This window comes from Galendromus occidentalis, unplaced genomic scaffold (genome assembly GCF_000255335.2).
Source record: "Galendromus occidentalis unplaced genomic scaffold, Mocc_1.1 scf7180000076870, whole genome shotgun sequence".
Lineage (NCBI taxonomy): Eukaryota > Metazoa > Arthropoda > Arachnida > Mesostigmata > Phytoseiidae > Galendromus > Galendromus occidentalis.
This window is the reverse complement of record NW_003804859.1, coordinates 351,166-367,683: the sequence shown is the minus strand read 5'-3', so window position 1 is coordinate 367,683 and position 16,518 is coordinate 351,166. Positions and strand designations below refer to the sequence as shown.

Sequence of the window (16,518 nt, the reverse complement as noted above, 5' to 3'; positions counted from 1 at the left end):
ATCGCCATCGCTCTGAGACGTCTCGTCTCTCCTACGAAATAGATATATGAATGCATCGCCTCCACAAACAAAGAACTGCGTTTGCTGAACTTGCAGAGATCGCAGAAGACGAGCAACGTCAGCTACTTCAGCGCCGAAACTGTTCCATCAGAGACTGCAGCGTTTAGTCGCTCGGAGGAATAGCATCTGACAGCCTGACGTCTGACAATAAGTTGGGAAGCGTGGAGGAGGAATAGCGGGCGAAGGAGGCGCGGGGTACCGGGAGAGCTGAAAACAATTGAATCCACTCGGGGAAGACTCAGCCCTGTCTGCGCCGCCGCGCCGTTGCCGTCTCCCAGCTTTTTGCAGCGATGCAATGTCAGGCGGTGAGCTTTGGGCAACATCGATCATACGGCTGAAGAGCCTGCCAACACTCGCAAGCCGGAGCTCTCGCTAATAAGAGCGTTCTCCCGACGCCGTTGTCATGCCCAAAATAAACAGAGCCACGTAATCTTACGCGCGTTCGCTCCCGCAGCGGATCTAGGAAAGCCCTCTGATGGAAGAACTAATCATTGGCAACCTTTTGTGGAATGTCGATCGACTGTGGCTTGGCTGGAGCCCGAGCCCGCCTGCGAGAAACAGATGGATGGAAGTAGCGAATTCCTCGAGCGTTCCGTAGGAGGCAGCTGCGGAACATTACGTACAGACCCACAATGGAGCAGCATTATTTTGTGTTCATTCGACCCACGGAATGCGAATCATTCCCTGAACGAGTGAGCAGGTCTTCCGGATTCTGTTGAATAATCGAAATTGATCGAGCTGAGCGCCAGATGGACCATCAATGAACCCCGCGCAGAGACTCTAACCTCGGAGATGCCGGTCCTATCGGCCCGGCGGCGAGTTCACTTCTCAACTTCGTTCGTTCGCGCGGAGCGATGTGGCTGACTTCCGACCTGATAAGAAACCAGATGGGAATGATAAACTTCGATTTTTACTCTTCATGCTTAGCATGCGTGTATTTGGAATTGCCGGAGTGCTCCCGTCGTTGCGAATGGAGGGAGGTGCGGGGCCGCAAACCAATGACGCATTCATCATGAGTCAGGTCTCGTTGTACACATGCGGTCGTTGCTGTTATTGTTGTTGTCGTCATCAATTGGCAGCAATTTACTCGCGATCACATCGATCAGGAGTCGGAAGCCAACATTTCGAGGCCTAACCCGCATTAGATCTTGTCAACTATTCCTATAACGACACCAACTAACCATCTCTCCCGATTGTCTCATTCCAGGTGACGCTGGTTAAGTGGAACGAACCATATCAGAAGCTGGCTTCGTGCGATAGCAGTGGAATAATTTTTGTATGGATTAAATACGAGGGCAGATGGTCGATCGAACTGATCAATGACAGGAACACGCAAGTGACAGACTTCGCCTGGAGCCATGACGGCCGAATGGCCCTCATCTGCTACCAGGACGGTTTCGTCCTCGTCGGCTCAGTGGCGGGACAGCGATACTGGTCTTCGATGATGAATCTAGACGCCACAATATCCTGTGGGGTCTGGACTCCCGATGATCAGCAGGTGAGTTTCCCCGTCATAGAGTGGAGATCCAGCCGAGAATACGACTCAGCTACGGGGGAAATTATTTCCAACCGGTAGAAAACCTGACTCAGCCATCGACAGCGTTCCCACACAGATTCATATGTACATACATATAATTACTCGAGCGTTAAAGTTTTCTGGAGGTCCGCGGAGCATAATCAGCGGATGGGAAGCTTTTTCGTTTCCCTCGTTCTATTCCCGGATCGAGAAGCGGGGCCTCCAATGGTTTTCCCATGCTTTCGGATTGAGAGGAGATTGGCTTTTAAGCATCCACGAGAGCTGAGCCCCAGCGAGAAGGACGACGATGGCGATGACGGAGGGAAACAAGAGGACCCGCATCAAGGAATAGCATGAACAGGGCCTGAAAGAGACGAGGGTTCCTCCCGGTATGGAGGGCGGGTCGAGGAGAGTAGAAGAACGAGGAAAGAAAAGCACGTCTGATTTGAAAAAAGGACAAAGAGCTTGTTCTCTAGGAGCCGACCGACGCCAGCACGTCCGCTGCTGCATAGGACGCTATTAAATGGCGTTCGTTTCTTGAAGAAAGCACTTCTTCGTACAAATGTGATTACGTTCCTCCCGGGGACGAATGTACGCCTCGAGCACTCCCCTTGCTCCATCTGTTTATCTGTAGATCCACTCATCAATCTATCTATCTGAGCCATCTTTTCTCCTCTCGTCTTTGTTCCGTCGGCGCAGCTCCATCTTTGGAACGCTTCCCGATTACTCCTCTGAGGGGGATTGCGCGTGCAGATCGTTTTCCCATAGGGATCACTTATCTACCTCGACACGTGTACCTGTCGTCGTTCTCGTGTTCGACCCGATTGGCACGGAACGTTCGGAGAGGGAAAGGATTCCGGGAGGCAAACGAATCGAGCGATTTACTCAGAGGATCGAACGGAGGACTCTAATAGAATACCCCGGCCAGACGTGGGTCGAGGCTGCCCATTTCCCCATGAGCGAGGAAAAATTGAGCGGGGCCACGGAGGGCATGTGCTACGTCGGCGCCGCCCCGAAGCACCGGGACAGGCGATTGTATCCAGATGGATAGATACATGGCGAGGAAGGGCCGTCGTCGATATCGTCTGTTTGACTCAATGCGCTCTGCTAAATCTACAGTTGTCCCTTATCAGTTCGTTGTCGCCATCGTCGCCGCTGCCGCGGCAGCCGACGTAATAATCGTTCCCGGACTCCGCAACTCCCTCGTCGCCGAAGCCGGCGAGCCGCTAATAACGGCGGGCAGATTACTGCTTATCTAAGGATAACGTATGATGATCGCGATGTAGCCAACGACCACCCGTTTCAGCTTTGGCGCTCCCTATTGTTCCCGGCGAGGCTCTGATATCCCCCGGAAGTCGACGATCGAGAAATGCTTTCTGCGGCTTTGGGGTTCGGATCCCCAATGCGGGGTCCGATCTTTTGCGCGTGTTCCTCAACAAAGAAAAGTCAGAGCTCCGAGAAGACAATGAAACCTTCGGTGGGGGGGCACGCATGAAACCTCGGTTAAAGTTCGTGCGCGGGCTCGAAAACATCGCCGAGTGAGCTCAATAAATTGACAGCGATGAATCGAAGTCACACAGACACCGCATCACTGCTCCTCACCGACACTTGCTATGCTGTGGAAAAGTCTATTTTCCTGCCGTGTGTGCAAGACACGTCCATTATAGTGTCTGCGACAAAACGACAAAGTCGTGTCATCGGGCTTCTTCCATGAGTAGCTTCCCAAGCCAGCGGGAATGGGAGTCGAGCGCCCTGTACTGCGCGGCTTTGACATGTGATGAAATGATCTTCGTTCCCCGACTCGAACTGGTCTGTCTCCTTTCCTCCGATTTCCCTGCTCAGGTCCTCTGTCTGACTCGCTCCTTTCACTCTGCACTTTGGAGCGGAGAACCCCCACTTTGGAGAAACCGGTCGGCGAGGTTCCTCCGCCTCTTTCTACGGACTCGATTTCTTCTTTTCTCGCCGAACAGGAGCCAAGGTGTCGATCTAATGAGCCACTTGCCGTGGACAAGGGGAATGTCAAGGCCCGAAATACACAGAGAGATGGGGTAGTCGGTCTTTGGCCGGGATGTGGACGATGGAGCGGTACTCGCGCTCGATCGAGAAACTCTCGAGTTTCCCCTCCATGGGTTTCGGAAGCGTCGCTGACTCGCTACTGTCTCGATTGCAGGTGCTGTTCGGAACGTCGAAAGGTCATATCCTGGTGAACGATGTTCATGGTGAACTAGTGACTCAGGTCTGTGTGATAAAAGACACTCCGATCATCGCGATGGCTTGGTCGTGCGAGAAATTCAAGATGGAGGAGTCCGAGTTAGATGGGCAACAAGCGAGCGAGAATCAAACATCCCACGGTGTTATATTGGCCGTAGCTTTCGACAGCGGAATCATTTATCTGATGAAGAATTACGACGACCTCAATCCGACTGTACTGCACACTGGCCTCAAAGGTAAGCCTTCCTCTTCCGAGCTCGAAATCACCCGGACGATAACAACTTGACAAACGGGGACCCCATGGAGCGATACGGCTGCTCAGGCATCGCAGAGTTGGCCAATTGATAAAATATCAATAAAGCAGGATTGTTCAATTGAAAATGAATGGATCAGGGTTGTCTAATTGAAAATAAGAGAAGCAGGAGAGTCAAAAAAAAAATTCTCTTCAACCAGGCATCAAGCTCGAATGGTCGAACAGTGGAGAGACGCTCGCAGTCGCAGGAGTAGCCGAGGAGCTCTCTTCCACATCGTTTAGGAACCTAGTGAAGTTCTACGTGGCTGATACGGGCAGCCTTCGATTCGTGGCGTCCATACCGTACTCTTTGAAGCCGGTCACGGCGCTCACATGGGGTGAGTACGTCTCCTCGGAGAACATCTTTCATGGAACTCCGGCTCTCTCCTTGCCCCCTTATCACGCAGAGCGAGATTCTTCGGGCAACTGTGATATCAGATCCTGATCCTGAAAATCAATATGTACCTGATCATGACGCGAGATTCAATCTTTACGATTTTTCTTTCTGGTTCCATCGTAGGCCACAATGACAAGCGCCTGTTCGTTGCGACGGGAAACGTAATCCACATCGCATGGGTGACCCGTCGCATGGCCTCGCTGCAGTTGCTCTCCAGACTCAGCATCCAACGCGCACTACAGAATGAAACGCAGGTAGCTCGTCTGCAATTACCGACTCGACTGCGTGCATTAGTGTCGAACCTCTTCGGGCAGACGATCAAATGCTACCTGCCGGCACCTGACCGCCTAAGGGAATTCGTGTCGAAACCACCTGCGAACAACATTCGACTTCACTGCACGGTTGTCCGACACGACGACGACGTTACGGCGGGAAGCGCGACCTACACGTTGTTCCTGGAGTACCTTGGCGGTCTCGTGCCGTTGTTGAAAGGGCGACGCGCTTCGAAATTGAGACCGGAATTCGTCATCTTCGACCCTCAAGGGGACAGCCAGGGTTCGGCTAGCAGCCAGGTGAGTTTTCCGCGTCGATGCTCTCGGTGTTCGGACTCCGGATCGCCTCCCGAATCAAATCTTAATCGAATGGCGTAACGAATCTGTCGATCGTCGCAGGCAACGCCAGACGTCTCGCAGAGATGCACGCCAGCGGCCTCGTCGGATTCTGAACTCGACGAAGGGTGTGCCTCACCTCGAATGCAGCGTCGGCGGCGTTTTCGGAAGCAGCTCCTTAGCAACGGCTTGCTTGGCGGATCCGTGACGAGCGGCAAACCTGAGTCCAGAGAATCTTCACAGCAGCGGAGAGAGAGCGCTTACGTAGACCTCTTGCCTGAAAACAGTAAATTGGTAATTATCGACCTCAAACGTCTCGTTTCGAAGTCACAATGGCTTCCGCCGACGCAGTCCTACTCGAAAATTTGAGCAGTCTCCCCGGGAGGATGACCTTGACGTCACAGGACTCGGGACCTTTTTTCGATAGCTAGACCGCTAAGTCGAAGTTACTCGTTGCAGTTGGCGATAACGTCAAATATTTGGGGCACGAAGTTCAAGCTGATCGGGCTCGTCGATTGGCTGCCAGCCGTACTGGGGATCATGTCGTATCGCACCAGTCTACTCCATCTGCAGCCACGTCAAATGACGCTCATGATAAAAGAACTCCAAGGTCTCCGACCGCATTCCAATACGAGACTCCGAGCCAAAAGTGGACTCCAGAGCACCCCGTCGTTCAGCGAGGACGACGACGAACTCACAAACGGTAGGTCGACCGGAATTCCCACGAATGTCTCCGCGTTCCCTTCGCGGCGCAGGAGAGAAGATTATTACCTCACGGATTCGGCGAGACGGAATAGACGATATAAAGTCCTCGTTCTCAGCAGACGCTAACGGTTCGGAGAGGACCGAGAGTCCACCACCGATCGCACCCATGACTCCGAAAAAGCAAAGATGCGCACTCACTTACGAACAAATCGCCGCGCACGACCCCGAACTCGACGGCGACAACGAACGTGAGTCCTCCTTCCTTCTCTGACGTAGAGTTGCCCGTTTCCCGCCACGTCGTTCAAAGGTAATTCTCCCTCTTGCAGCCACACCGGCCGAGGAAGTTCTGTCGTTCACCACCACGAAAAACAGCCCGAACACATTACAAATCAGTTTGCGGTACAGACCGACTTCGACGTCGGTGCCGAGCCAAATTCAGTCCGTGGCCACGCAAACGAGTCTGCACTGCCTTTACGATTTGCTCTCGACCAAAGCCGCCGGGAGCTCTGCCGGACCGTCGAGAGAGACATCGCCAGTAGCCGGACCCTCTCGACTGAGCTGTGGTGCTACGGAACACTCCTCGGGTGTAGCGACATCGACTGGGGCATCATGCTCTTGCCGAAAGCCCCCTCGGTCGTCGTTAAACGGCACTTCGCCCACTCGAAAAGTGATGAAACGTAACAGCAGGGTCGACCCGGACCAAAGTTCCCCAGTAGAAGAAGTTCCCCATTCGACGACGAGCGAGATCGTCCGCGCAGTCCACACTCCCGAGCCCCGTTGGGCTGAGAAAGCATCTGATATCAAGTACATTGATCACGGTACGTTGCACGCGAAGCACTTTGCAGCTAATTGATTCGCGGCCGTCGTTGGTGAAAACCATCAATCACCGAGGGCAGGGAAGATCGGGGAAAGGTCGACTCGATACCACTTGACCACCGGGTTGTTGTCGAGCTAACCAGACGTTTTTCTCTCTCTCTCTCTCCCGAATTCCGTAGAAGAGGACATCTCGAACGTTGCAGCCTCCGACGAGAGCCGCGCCTCAGCGAGCGGTCAGGCGGCCATTGAAAATGCTGTCACCGTCAGAGACGCAAGTATTCGTAGAATGCGATCGGACACAACTAAACGTTTGACTCTTCGCTCGGTGCGCTCGCCTTCATCTCCATCGAAAGCGGAAAACGGAGAGGTTGACGCATCTCTGAAGACAAAAGAATGTCTCATAGACGATCCCGGCTGCTGTTGTGAGGCTTGTCAAGCCACCGACGACGAAGGCTCCTCAGCACCGAGGACTCGGAACTCACCGATGCTCCAGAGGGCGAGATTAGACTCAGACGGGTAAGGGAGGGCGAAATAATAGAAGCTTGCGCCAAGGTCGATTCGAGCTTGTTCGCTTCCATGGCGAAGTCGCTCGTTGGAAGGCAAAATATATTCTAAAAGTTGTTCGTTCTCTCCGGCTGCAGGAACGCGACTCCTCGTCCCATGGAACAATCATCCTTGCTGGGTTCGAACCCGCTGCTGAATCCCCTCAGCTCTGCGACGTCGGCTTCGGTTCTCGAAAACGCCATAGTGAGGAACGAGCAGGATATTTCGAGAGGTCTCACGCCACCGGCGAGTCCGCCTGTGAGCCGGAGTACGCCCACCACACCGGACCTCAACAATCGTCGGAGGAACAAAAAGTAAGAGTTTGTATTCAGGCCGTTGGAATACATCCTATGAAACGACCCCGACAGGGGGTACCTTTGTCCATGGGGGGACCTCGAGCCCTACGGAGAGGAATTGGGAATCGATGACGATGGAGAATTCCATCATGAATGATCGAATTTGTCCTTCCGGAACCTTTCTCCATCGCGAGTCGAATGAACTTGATCGAATTCATCGCGAGTCGAATAAACTCGGTCGAATCAATCGTGAATCGAATGGTCACCAAGCGCTGCTGAGGGATTCTTGGCAGCTGAAGATCCTCAGAACGAGAATAAGGGAGGCTATCAAAATTTAACGCGTCTGATGCTCCTTCTAGGCAATCGACGAATCATCTCAAGGCGCTACTGTACAGTCCATTGCTGCTACGTAAGGTCCGGAAACAGTCGCTAAGGTCCACTATAGAGAGCTCCGACGACGAGAACACAACACCGGCGGGAAGCAGCGAAGATGTCATATCGAACAATGGTTTCCGAGACCTTGAGTCAATGCAGAAAGCTTACATCAAGAAGAAACTGAAGAAACGCCACGGAAAGGTAAGCGAACAGATTTTCCGTATGCTCATGTCCCTCCTACCGGAGGAGTGTCGATAACCGCCGCTAATCTAGCGCTATGGAGCGGACCGGATCGGAACTTGGAAGGGACTCCGTGAATTTCGCGATGCGACGATTCCTAACCTTGATCATAAAATCCGCAGGTGCATCAGCAAGAGATGCTCGTTAGCTCAAAGAAAGAACAGGAAGCTCGACAGGCCCAACCCGCGCCGGTTTACCGCGAGTTCATTTTGTCTAATAAGGCACCTCTCTGGAACGAGGCCAGCCAAGTGTACCAACTCGATTTCGGAGGGAGAGTCACACAAGAATCCGCGAAGAACTTCCAAATTGAATTCAAAGGCAGCCAAGTCATGCAGTTCGGCAGAATCGACGGCAACGCGTATACTCTCGACTTCCAATATCCCTTCACGGCCCTCCAAGCATTCGCCGTAGCTCTGGCCAACGTCACGCAACGATTAAAATAATCAATCACGAGATAATAATCCAGAGACTGTTTCCTAACCGGAAGCTCGGCTTCGTAAGATGGGACAGGCTGCAGGTGTTCGGCGATCGGGGCCGAGTGTGTGTACATTTACGTATCCGCCCATGATCGCGATTGTGACCACTGCCGGTCAACTGCCGCCGTTCTTCGTCCTCCCGAATACACCAATTATTATTCTTACATGCCCGAGCCCCGTATGGACGTCGGGTCCATTGATGTTTCGTCTCAGACGGGATGGGAGTGTTCGAATGGGGCTGTTGTGAGGACTTCTCGAGTCCGTGTGCCAAAGCCCACGTGTAATCCGTAGAGGCGGGCGTCAGGAGTGCAACCCCCCCCGACTGGATCGATCGAGCTCCTGAATTCGCTCCTGTGCCATGCGAGGCACGAGCGTTCCGATGAACGACAGGAAGACGCGATCGTATTTCCTAACAGGACTGGTCGAGGTCTATCGGGAGAAATCAGTCGTCAGCATGACCGACATCGAGAAGATAGAGATGGACCGGTTGACACGGATCCTACTCCTACGTATTATTTCGAAAATTTTGACTTCCTCTGAACTGAGCACTCCATCAAAATGATCGAGAAGAACTCAAGAGCGGCATTTACTGTTCTGGCCGGCTAGCCAGCCAGCCAGCTCAGCTCCCCTCCCCTCCCTCGACTCCTGCAGTGAAGAAACGGAGCGAGTCAGGAATCGGCAGGAGGATCTCTGGGACTGACCAGACAGGAGATTCTATGTCGGAGCTGAAAATAATGTAGCTTACCGTAAAAGAGCGGTTTTCTGCTCCGAAACTCTTCCCGTAAGTGCAATGAGTTATTTTTCAAGACGGATGATTTTCTTGCCGCCTCTCCTCTCCTCGAAATCCGAAACCCGAGCGTGCAATATTTTCTCTACTCGACTGCAGGGTCATATCCTCGATTCGTCGGCTCATGGAGCGATCTCGTAGACTAGGAATTCCATTCCTTGGACCATCGAAGTCAGAAGGGAAACATAGAAGCTCCTTGGGGGGAACATTTTAGACATTCAAAATCCCCTCCTATAGGCGCGCATCAAAGAGTTCCCTCGTAGCCGATAAGACTCTTCGTCCTCCTCGAGGTCATTCTTATCAAGCCTATCGCCTTCCCTTCGCCGCGAATTCCCAGGACCTCTCCTTTGCGGAGATGACGAGTTCTTGCCTGGGATCGAGGTTTGAAGGTTCCAATGATGATGATCAGACGTAAATACGCCGATGAGACTGAAATGCCGGCATGTGCAACGAAGCTAGCTCCGCGGCTACTAGGAATAAGAACACTTATAGTTTCTGTGTCTGACTATGAATACTGCGTTATTTGTTGATACGATGTTTTGTGATTCTGACCGGTAGTTCTTCAACTACGATAGCAGTAGTGATAGCGAAAGAAGCTGTGCGAGAATAATGGGGGCCAGCGCGTTCAAGCTTATGGTCTTTCCATGCCATCAATCGCCGAATGATTTAGGAGGAATCGTGATGTTCTAAAAATGGGCGATGCCACTTCGAACCATTAATTGGACAGCGGAGAGAATTCATGTCAATTATTCTAGCTCGAGAGAATGAATCAAATCAATCCAACGGCGAGAAACTCGGTCATTCAGAAATTTCACCACGATGTTCGGCGGGCTGTCTAATGAGGAAGTAGATGAACATATTAATCTACAGACTCGTTTCAAACTGACGAGATTCTTGGGGCAATTACAACGCGTAACAAGCAAACCTACCACCAATCAGGAATGGATCGAATCATCGGTACGACGTGAATGGGCAGTGAGTGATTGATACGATGATACTTATCAACAAATTAGAGTTTGTTAACTTGGAGAGAGCGACGTTTTCGTATTTGGTACCTGCTGCTTCCTCTGTCGAACAAAAGTCGGCGACGATAACCTTCATATGTGTATATAGAAGCAGCGGTTGATGATAACTGCGACTACTCTTCTGAATTGCTAGGATATTGTAAAATGACACTCGATATCAATTCTTTTCTTTCTGTCTCATTCATTGGAGTGGAATCAATCGGAACTCGAATAAATGAAGAGGATATCAAACGAATTCCTTTGTCGTGTACGGGGGAGAGCGCTTCACGGGCTTCGGAGCTCTCGTACTGGCGGATTCTGGGAAGGATTCCCGCGGCGCGCAAGGCTCTGGAACCGCGTTCGAGCCTCCGTTTCCAGACGATCGAAGTTCGAAGGCTCAAATTCTCAGGAAAGGAGGCATTGAAGTTCTAAGGTGGAAGAGGGAATTCTGAAAGGTGGGTCACACCGGCGGAGAGGAGCCCTTCACGGAGTCAGTGGGATCTTGAGTCGTAGCCGGCAATAAGAGACGCGTGCCGGAGACCTTAAAGACTCCCGGTCCCATGTTTTCGCTGAGTTTTTCTGCTGCTTTCGAGAAGTCTCTCCTCAGCTAGAGGCGGCCTAAAGTTCATCTCGATAATTTTCCGCGCGCCCGGTACCGACACAGTCGGACCCTGTCTGGGATTTCCGCCATGTCCGTCGTTTAGCCAGACACATCCGTCCGTTAGACTTTCACCGGCCTCCGAGCAGCTGCGGATTCGGCGCACCTCTCTCGATACTTAACTGGTTGCTGTTTCGAGTAGGGTCATCGAAGGAACAGCGAGAACGGAGCCCATCTCGTGATCGGAGCTTCGGAACAGGGTACCGTTTGTTTTTGCCAGGACACCGCTGATCTTCTCCGGAGCGTGATTCAGAGAATCATATCTCTGTGACAGACCTGAATCGAGTAGGTCCTATCGCCTTGCTCGGGGGGTTTTGGATCGAATGCAAGTTTATCCCGGACCTGCCAAGACCGCAGGAGATTCAAGTCAGAGTGGTCTCCGGTACTCATGCGGTGAGGCACTCGATCGAATGCGGAACTTTCATGGAGGCCTGTCCCTACGTTCACAGATTCCCGAAGAAGTATGTCGAGCGATGAAGATCATGTGCTGTACAAGGATAGATCCGATTGGGCCGACGTCAAGCCATTGGACATCGAGACCGACAAGGATTCTGTGATAAATATCGCCTACAGCGAAACCTTCAGAGATTGTTATGGCTACCTGAGAGCCGTGCTCAAGAGCGGTGAGCTCAGCGAACGCGTATTCGAGGTGAGTGTGACGCTCGGCACCTCTTGATGGAACGAGGGGCCGAGGGAAAACCAATCATCTCCGAGAAAACTCCGTTTCGAAGGAGAAGCTTCGGTTGCCGTACGCTTGAAGCTCCATGATTGACTTCGAGAAAGTTGACGAGAGATATCGAGGAATATCCTCCGGACTGATAGCTCTCCGACTTCGCTTTTGCGGGGAGCTTGCAAAATAAGGGAAAATCGCCGTACTTGCGTAATCGTAGTACTGGGCCTGGCTGTAACAAGCTTCTGTCGTATCGCAGCTGACCACGACTTGCGCCGATGAGAATCCGTCCTGCTACACCGTATGGCTCCTTCGAAGAAAACTCATCGCGCATCTTAAGAAGGACCTCAGAGAAGAACTCGATTTCATGGTCACTCAAATCCAGGAGAATCAGAAGAACTATCAAGTTTGGTAAGTCTCAGTATGCTTTTGAATATAGGCTGCTCGCCAGTATCGTCGACGTCTCCTTCTGAGTGAGTCCTATCGAATTCCCGGATGGAAAGATGTCTAAATTCAAACCGATCTCTCATCCGAAGGTATCACCGTCAGAAGATGGTCGAATGGCTCGGAGACCCTGCGGGGGAGCTGGAGTTCATTCGTAATATGCTGGAATGGGATGCAAAGAATTATCATGCGTGGCAATATCGTCAATGGATACTGCGGAAGTTCAATCTCTGGGATGGTGAGCTGGCGGTCTGCGATGAAATGCTGGCGAAAGATTGCAGGAACAATTCTGCGTGGAATCAAAGGTGAATAGACGGCTCGGAAATGGACGGCTCCTCCGTTCCCCTCCGATCATAGCGTCTCCCACTCGCGTGGGCATCTTCTTCATTTAGAGACCGTCGCTCTAGAATACCTAATCACCGATTACAAAAAGTTTGTCTTTCTTTTTTCCAGATATTTTGTCGTGCTCAATTCCACAGGATTCACCAGCGAAGTGATGGATAGTGAAATCGAATTCACCCTGGACTCTGTCCGCGAGGTCAGTTCCGGCGCTTCGGGGATATCTGATCGTGCTCGATTCTTCTATCCTTGTTCACACTCACCGCTCCCACTTTTCCGGGAAGGTCCCCTGATTTCGGCATCTCTCTGTCTCTCCAGGTCAACTACAACGAGAGTTCTTGGAACTATCTGAGAGGCATATTCAAACACGCCAACGACAAACAGAAAGCTCACATAATCAACGTTTTGGAGAAAGAATTCAGCTCCGGGAGAAAAAGTGTGTTCTCTCTGTCGATCCTTCTCGACACCTACGAAGCGACCGGGCAAAAGGACTTAGCTTTGAAAGCAGCCGAACAACTGAAGGAGCATGATCTTCTGCGAGCGAATTACTGGGATTTCAGAGCGAGACTCTTACGGGAGGAATGATAACCGCCCTGGAATCGCCAAAATCTGAGACCTGTATTTTGATCTCAAGAATAAAGGATCCGGCTATGTTCTCATGGATCGTCTTTGGAGCCTGGGACGTTCTCTTTGCACATCCATTCCGTCACACGTACTCAGTATACATACATGTCACGTCAGCCAGTATATGAAGGGTCTTCGTTCGAGGCCCAGCGCTGATCTTCATGTTCTCCGACGGAGTGTACAATTATATTTTCCCTCGACTCTCGGGGAAGGACTGAGGAAGACAGCAGCGCAGGCTCGAACGAAGAGTTCTTCGGACAGATCACAAAAGTTCTTCGAGCAGACAGTGTACAGAAAAGTTCGATTCTTACGAAATATTTTAGTTGGGCCGGTCGATTGTCCGCGCTTTTCTTGACTATCTGGTGAGTAGGGATGGAAAAGGCAGCGCGGAGAAGGCTCCCATCTCCGCTACGGGTTTTCGGACCAACGGACGCTGTAATTTGTCCTCGAGCTGGTGAGGAGGCGGAACACTACGAAATGTTCCCGGAAGCCGCCCAATTGGATCTGAGTAGAGATTCACGGGAATCGTAGTTCCGAGTTTCATTCCGCGGACGGATAGTGCTGTGGCGCAGGCGGCTTCTTCCATGAGATAGCTCCAACCTCTCGACGCCAGTGGAATCCGTGATCCGCTTTGATACAACCTGGATCAGAAATATATATGTTTATCAAATATCCTTAGGTCAGGAGATATCGCCGATCATTCTAATGAGAAACTTCGAATCTTCATGCCCGGAAAGCGTTGCTCGACATTTGTGGTCATCCTTCCGCTGAAAAATTCAAGCCGGTGACCATCAAGAGAGACTCCGGCGCAAGGATCGAGGTCTTCTCAGATCACGTTCCTCAGTACTCTCGTCGGTAATGAAGGATTCCTTTACCTCGAAATGATTGAGAAAGTCTCCGGCTCGTAATCTCCCAAAACGATCTTTTTATCGTGAAATCATCGTCAAGTTAGCTTCTGATCCACGAAGCCGTCCAAAGGTCTCGAAGCTCGATCCGTCGGGAGCGCTAAAGCAGAACAAGCGACCATCGCAGAGGGCCGGGAGCGGCCCTTACCGAAACCATTCAATCGGCTTCTAGCAGCATCTGAAGCGAGCTGAAGGTCTTGGTCTATTTTAGAAAATGTGTTATGTAATCGCCAAAAATAGTTACCCAGTAACCCGCTGATTGTAACTTCTGTTTCCGTCGAAAGACTACAGAAGACAATTTAAGCATCTCGTTAGCGAACTTAAAAACTTCTATTATCCAATTTATTCGCTATATTCTGGGCAATCGGCAATCGGTGAGCCGTTGACCAGAAATTTTAGCTCCGCCAGGATTGAGTTAGCCGATGAGTTTAGAAGAGTGCATAGCCTGGTACAATCACCATCAGATAGCTCCGTGTAAGCTGGACAACCGCGACTTCATCTATCGAAGATAGCTCACGCTCACGGAAATCCCCAAGCGTTTCTCCACTGTCGCCGTGAGGGATCGATTTGCCCTGTTCCTTCAGAATTCACTCCAGGCCTCAAGGAGCGGTTCTCGGCGGGTTTGCCGATTCGAGTTCCTTTCGCCGCAGAGCGGTTTCTATATGAGAGCGTTCCAAGTCTGCTCGCAGAAAGAGACCTTTGCCCCCCTTCGAAGCATGGACGGGAGAGTTTCCCACCTTCGGAGCTCCCATATACGGATACCAACTCGGAGACAGATTTCGGAGGTATTTCCTTCGGAAATCGTTTCCTGGAGGAGACCGACTGTCGACCGAATTAGAATCGATCCCTTTTCAATCCCCCGAGTGCATACAGATCCGAACTTAAGGGTGAAGAACAATGCACTCAGAGTCTCAGCGCGATTGCATAATCTGGGCATCATCTCGTGATTCCCGGGAGGAGTCGCTCAACGTTCGCTGAGGGAGATGGTACAAGCGCCCCTACCTTCGTGAGCTCCGTACGACTTCACTAAGTAGTGTATGGGACGAATTTGCTCGCTTCCTCGTCAGATGAAGCTCGAAATCCAGAATCCTATCCGTAACACCATCAATCGGGATTGGCTGAAGGTAATTCGGGTATACCAGGGACGATGTTGAACAGAGTTCCCACTTTTCCGGACCTGCCCTAGTCCGTCTCTTCATTCGGGTTCCTCCACTTTGGGATATGTCCGGAAAAGGTCCGGTCCTGGGGGGCCCCGCAATGAGTTCTGACTACAATCAGGTTCGATTCCGGGATGACGAGCTCGACTAGCTCAACTCCGGTGAAGGGGGCAATTTTCGAAAGCGCATCCGTAGTCCGGAAATCGGTCTCCTTCCACTGAGCGGGTCTTTTTCTCGGATTCCGCGAGTGACTTCGACAGATTTGCAGATTATGCGACGATTCGGGTCTGTTGTAGATATAATCTCGCGCTTTCGATTTCCCGTGGGATCATCATGTTCGAAGAGGATGTCCGCTTTCCCCGAGAAAAATGTCCGGGTAAATGATGGCTCATCACTCCGATGGTAAATTATGGGTTACTCGTGAACACTGGCTCCCGATGAAAGCTCGAAATCACTGAAGACGGAACGAGCCGGTGCAAATGCAAACAGAAAGGCCGACGAAGAGTCGGGCAGATTACAGTAACACAGCTACTGAGTGAGAGGTGTCTCTGTAATCGCTTAATAGATATTTTCCACGGCGAGATGAAGTTCTCGTAGTGTTTCCCCGAACCGTCAGGGGGTAGGTAGATGGGAGAGTTAAAGAGAGGAATTGTTTGATAATGAGGTCGGTTACATCAGTTTCCGTCGGCGGCGGTCAACTGGAACTTGAGTAAGTTACCCGATATAGAAGAAGTCAGTCCCACCACCAGATCAAGGTCGGAGCGAGCGCCCTCACCTCGCCGCGCGGGCCTCGAGCTTTCCTATATATTAGCTTCTGGATGGCAAACAGTAAACGAGTTCACCGATCGTCGATCGAAGAGCAGCAGCAGCAGAAGCAGCGATGGTCAAATTGAGTTCCTCCGTTTTCGTGTGTGTGGTGCTCCTCAGTTTGTTCGCCGTGAAGATCTCGGAGAGCAAAAGATTGTTGCGACTCGCCGCCGCGGCCGCCATCATCCGAGGAGGTCCAATTATCCCGATCCCCATTCGGTATCCAGTGCACCCGCCAAAACCAAAGATCGTAGCCGTACCCGTGGAAAAACACATTCCCGTGCACCACCATGAACCGATCCTACACCACGAGGACAAATTGTCGCACGGTCTTGGAGGAAGTCTGGGAGGAGCTCTAGGGGGAGGTTTCGGAGGGGGTCTCGGGGGTGGTCTTGGGGGTGGTCTAGGAGGTGGTCTAGGAGGGGGTCTAGGGGGTGGTCTCGGAGGTGGTCTAGGAGGACTCGAAGGTGGATGGTAGTAACGACTCGCACAAGTCAATGTTAAATGTTATTTACGTCGTTCGATCTCGTGACTGCGTGCATGTGTTGATGAAAGCTCCCGCGTGTCTGTCGTCCCGTGCCATCGCCA

The 16,518-nt window shown here is 51.7% G+C and overlaps 3 protein-coding genes across 4 annotated transcripts in view; all 3 read left to right on the top strand.

Moving 5' to 3' along the window:
* Tusp (WD40 superfamily protein Tusp) overlaps window positions 1–8,502 on the top strand; it is a 72,044-nt gene extending 63,542 nt beyond the window's left edge. The window contains 11 exon segments of the mRNA XM_029110595.1: window positions 1,268–1,558; window positions 3,747–4,023; window positions 4,241–4,417; window positions 4,600–5,378; window positions 5,544–5,821; window positions 5,928–6,037; window positions 6,116–6,607; window positions 6,785–7,121; window positions 7,247–7,462; window positions 7,804–8,020; window positions 8,182–8,502. Of these exon segments, the coding sequence (XP_028966428.1) occupies window positions 1,268–1,558; window positions 3,747–4,023; window positions 4,241–4,417; window positions 4,600–5,378; window positions 5,544–5,821; window positions 5,928–6,037; window positions 6,116–6,607; window positions 6,785–7,121; window positions 7,247–7,462; window positions 7,804–8,020; window positions 8,182–8,502 (3,495 nt within the window).
* Window positions 8,503–11,060: 2,558 nt separating this feature from the next.
* On the top strand, window positions 11,061–13,099 carry Fnta (farnesyl transferase alpha). Of its 2 annotated transcripts, XM_003740228.2 has the most exons (6): window positions 11,061–11,269; window positions 11,434–11,633; window positions 11,914–12,065; window positions 12,191–12,403; window positions 12,552–12,636; window positions 12,756–13,099. In XM_003740228.2, exons 2-6 carry the CDS (start codon window positions 11,448–11,450, stop codon window positions 13,020–13,022), a joined length of 903 nt encoding a protein of 300 aa, XP_003740276.1. In that variant the 5' UTR covers window positions 11,061–11,269; window positions 11,434–11,447; the 3' UTR covers window positions 13,023–13,099. The 2 variants fall into 2 exon arrangements, with proteins under 2 accessions (XP_003740276.1, XP_028966424.1); XM_029110591.1 differs by having other exon boundaries at window positions 11,210–11,633.
* Window positions 13,100–16,003: 2,904 nt separating this feature from the next.
* On the top strand, window positions 16,004–16,408 carry LOC108863747 (POU domain, class 4, transcription factor 1-like). The gene has a single exon (XM_018638284.1). It carries the CDS (start codon window positions 16,004–16,006, stop codon window positions 16,406–16,408), a length of 405 nt encoding a protein of 134 aa, XP_018493800.1.
* Window positions 16,409–16,518: the final 110 nt, after the last annotated feature.